The 4,054-nt window shown below is 32.1% G+C and overlaps 1 protein-coding gene across 1 annotated transcript in view; it reads left to right on the top strand.

The window, feature by feature from the left end:
• Positions 1-2,434: 2,434 nt before the first annotated feature.
• The window catches only part of LOC106460901 (anaphase-promoting complex subunit 16-like), a 4,583-nt gene continuing 2,963 nt past the window's right edge, over positions 2,435-4,054 (top strand). The window contains exons 1-2 of the mRNA XM_013920660.2: positions 2,435-2,528; positions 3,774-3,860. Coding sequence (XP_013776114.1) covers positions 2,447-2,528; positions 3,774-3,860 — 169 coding nt within the window. The 5' untranslated portion in view covers positions 2,435-2,446. The remainder of the gene's footprint in view (positions 2,529-3,773; positions 3,861-4,054) is intronic.

Here is a 4,054-nt window from a genome sequence, read left to right as displayed (position 1 = left end):
GTGTGACGGGGATTCGAACCCGCGACCCTCAGATTGCGAGTCGAGTGCCGTAACCACCTGGCCATGCCGGGCACTAAGGTGGAATAACTCGTCACAGTAGTAGTGAGGGACATAAACAGAGCGTTTAAAAATGTGAATAACAGGATAATGTTAGCGTCCAGCTCAATGTAATAAACAATTATTACATGTTAGTTTTTATCTAAGTTCAGCCAAGTTTGATTTAGTCCAATAGATAATTTATTCCCGTCTTTCTTATGTGAATTAATTTCTTTACCACCTCGTACCACGTGTAAGTACGTATATTTTATTTTTAGCTAGATTAGCACTTATGAACTATGCACGTTTCAGGGAACGCCTTTGTTCTGACACTCTACTTTGTTTTGTGCTTGAATCATAAGTGTGTAAGGTAAAGCTTGGTATGGCCTGATTACTATGGGCGCTCGACGCCGAATATGCTGGTTGAGGGCTCGAATTTCCGTCGCCCTTTTCCCTTTCAACTGTAGGGGCATTATAATGTGACGGTCAATCTCACTGTTCGCTGGTAAGAAATGTAGCCCAAGAGTTGGCAGCGAGTGGTGTTGACTAGCTGCCTTTCCCTAGTTTTTCACTGCTAACTTACAGACGGCTATCTGGAAAGAAGATGGGCGCCACTAGGAAAAACTGCCCTAGAATCGCCGATGATGCATTAATATCTATGGTGCCTCGGAACTTAAAAAAAAAGAAGAAAAAGAAAGGGTTACTTAAACAAACACATTTCCAAACTATACGTACCGCGAATGCACATTACATCGCCGTAAATACAGTGTTGTTTTTTACGATGCACGCAACAGTAAACGTTTTAATAATATTTGAAAGTTGAAAAAAAAATTAACTAATTGTCATTAAAACCATGAATATTTCAATAATCAGGGTTCTAACGTTATAACCATAAAATGTCGGCTAAAAAGAATAAAATGGCTTTGGTACTTCCCTCTGGTGAAAATTATAGTTAGTTTAAACAGTTAAAAGAAATTGATTGTCGGATATACACAGTATAATATCTGTAGTTACTTGGTGAAACGCTGTATATCTAATAAAATAAAAGTTTTGTAGTTATTTTAATATAAAATGAAGTTAAAATGAAAGAATTAAAATTTCACCAATGTTTTTAGAATTAGATACATATTTTATTTCAAAAATACTTATTAGCTGTATGTTTTACAAGTAGTAAGTACCAACTCTTCTATTTAAAAAAATATGAAAGAAATGTATATGTTTTCGTTTTAATTTTGTAAATAATAGAGATTCACACACACATTAAAATGTATTTCTGAAAATAAGCATGTAAATCAGGTATATTATCATAGAAATGAGTATATATCTGAAAATGTATTCAATATCATTTTAAATGAAGTGAAGCATTAAACTGTAAATACTAAGAGTCATAACTAATAGTGGTGTTACTTAAATGGCTTTTTTATACTTTGCCTTTGACGTATGGTTAAAATTTTCCTCAGTCAGTAGTTTGTGTCTAAGAAGTTAATAACACAGCATTCGTAGAAGGATAATCTTAACTTCAAAAAATCTCCAAGTTTTTTTAACCTTTTAAAACTTACAACATCGTTCTACACGTAAAGAAAACCTTTTCCAGAAGCTATATATATATATTGTACAATCCACACGATACTGCTAAACGCAGGATATATGCAGGCCCTCTCAGAAGTTCAGAGAGACCCAGGCCACTTCTATCATTTGAGTCCCCTGGCTATAATAAAAAAAATGATCACACATGAAAATAAGATAAGGCAAACATTAGCCAAAAAAAAGTTAAAACATAATTTGAATATTTAACTTGTATATATAATTTTCAGCTTTAAGCTGGGAGTATGTGTCACATTTTGGTCTGATTGGGAGGCACATAAAAACAAGTAGTGAAACTTAACAATTGCAAAAAAAAAAACAAGTGTCTAAATTTAAGGCCTCCTTCGAACTTGAGACCCAAGCCAATTGGTCATCCTGGCCCCTTCTCTAATTGGCCCTAGATATATGAAAATTAGAATATGTTACATAAAGCAAATAGTTCCCTTCTGATATTGTAATAAGTTATCTAGATACCTGTTTAACTGTTAGGTATACGTTATTGTACACAACATTCTACTGGTCACAGCTGATAATCTATAAAAAAATTGTACTTATGTTGTTTTATACTTTTTGAGGGTAGTTACTATTTCTTTCTTTCTTTCTCTCTTTCTTTATTTTTTTTTTAAGAACGCTATTACCCTCTCTCGATTTTATAATTACTTGACAAATGTGGAATGAATATTCACTTCACAGAATGGGTTCTAAACTGAAAGAGTTTGATGATCAGTGCTCTAGAGCTATTTCTAATTATAATTATTAACATTAAATTATTCATTCTCGAGTTTTTCTTGTACTTTTCAATTTACTAGGTAGCAGCACCAGTTTAATGGCGTCTTTAAATCTTGGTTCGCCGAGGAAAACATTATTTCAAAAACAACGTTCAAATAGTGAACGAATACAAAATTTTAGTAAGTAACTTGTAACTTATTCAAGTTATTGAATTATAGAAATAGTTATCGTAACTTCAATGTAATTTGTCCCTAAAAATTATTATTAAGCGGCAGTGTCTAAAAGTTCCAGGCTATTCCGTCATCATACTCTTAGCTTCAGTCACTAATCAGTGTAGTCCCTGTTCAATGTAATACGAAGTTGTCAATCGTATACGTACAACTGTAGCAGCACAGAGGGACACTGGCAGTATTGAATTATTATGTGTATAATGATAATAATAATACTTACTACCCCTTAGATAAATAGCTGATTTTGATAAACTTTTATATTACTATTAGTGTGAATTAAAGTATACATATATCCACAAGGCCTAATTTTAGTAGTAGTACTACTACTAGTACTAATCCGTTATATCCAGAAGAAATAATTTTAGAAATCGTAATGTATCCCGGTGAGATAAACTTTCCATCCCCGGAGTACTGTTAGTAGTTCTTCTGTAAACACTTTCCAATAAGTTGATACCTTTTCTTAGGTATGAAAATCAAACCAGAAATTGTACACATTGATGATTGAGGCCTAACTAGTGATTTCTATAGAGATAATTACCTCTTTTGACTTGTAATTAATATGTAAATAATTCCAAAAAGTCTATATTAACTGTAGTGTGAGTAACAGAGCTGACTTCAATAATTGGTCCTTCATTCACACTGTTCGGTGGGCTCACATCTGTATAAAATGTATGGTCTAAATTATGGGAAACCAAGTGCATTAACCTTTTTATATGCATAACCTGTAAATCTTAATAGATGATATTTTATACATTCTCATGCAGAATTAGCAAATGTATTGAATGGTAAATTTCAAGTGTTTTGTAAGAGACTAGTATTCAGTCTGAGATCTCTGTAATTGTTACTCTGAGTTCCAGAGAGCTTACAATAATGTGCTTCACAGAAGGTTCACTAGTGAGCTCAGATCTCAGAATAGTATGAAAAAATAATAAATTTAGGTGCCAAGGAGCAGTGATTAAAAATAACAGAAAAAAATTGTTCTATGCTTTACTTTATTCTTCATACAGTAGGTCATTTATTAGAGTAAAATAGCAACCTTAAGAAAAACTGTTTGCAAATTGTAAACAATATATAAAACACAGTATAAAAGTATTTAGTTTGTGATGTTTTTCATAGTTTGTTTCTGTATAGGAACATTGTAATAATGGCCCAGTACAGCTTATAAGAAATTTTTCAACATGTACTTAATTGTAGGTTTGGACAGAAATAATGGGCTGAACAACAGAGAAAAGATCCAATTTGAACATGATGTTGAGACAAGTGTGAGAACTGTGGAAAGAGGTTTGATCTCATGTTTATATTTGCTTAGCATTATATTTGGAACCTATTTACATAAATAAAATAAAAAATCATTTGTTTATAAATTTTTTAACATTTGCATTTAAAGGTTGTTTTTTAAAAAAAGGTTGGTGTATATATATATATGGCAGATTTTGTTAAACAAGACCGATGTCTGTAGGTTTACTTTCTTCTTA

The sequence above is a fragment of the Limulus polyphemus genome, unplaced genomic scaffold (genome assembly GCF_000517525.1).
Source record: "Limulus polyphemus unplaced genomic scaffold, Limulus_polyphemus-2.1.2 Scaffold857, whole genome shotgun sequence".
Taxonomy (NCBI): domain Eukaryota; kingdom Metazoa; phylum Arthropoda; class Merostomata; order Xiphosura; family Limulidae; genus Limulus; species Limulus polyphemus.
This window is presented reverse-complemented; position numbering and strand designations above follow the sequence as displayed.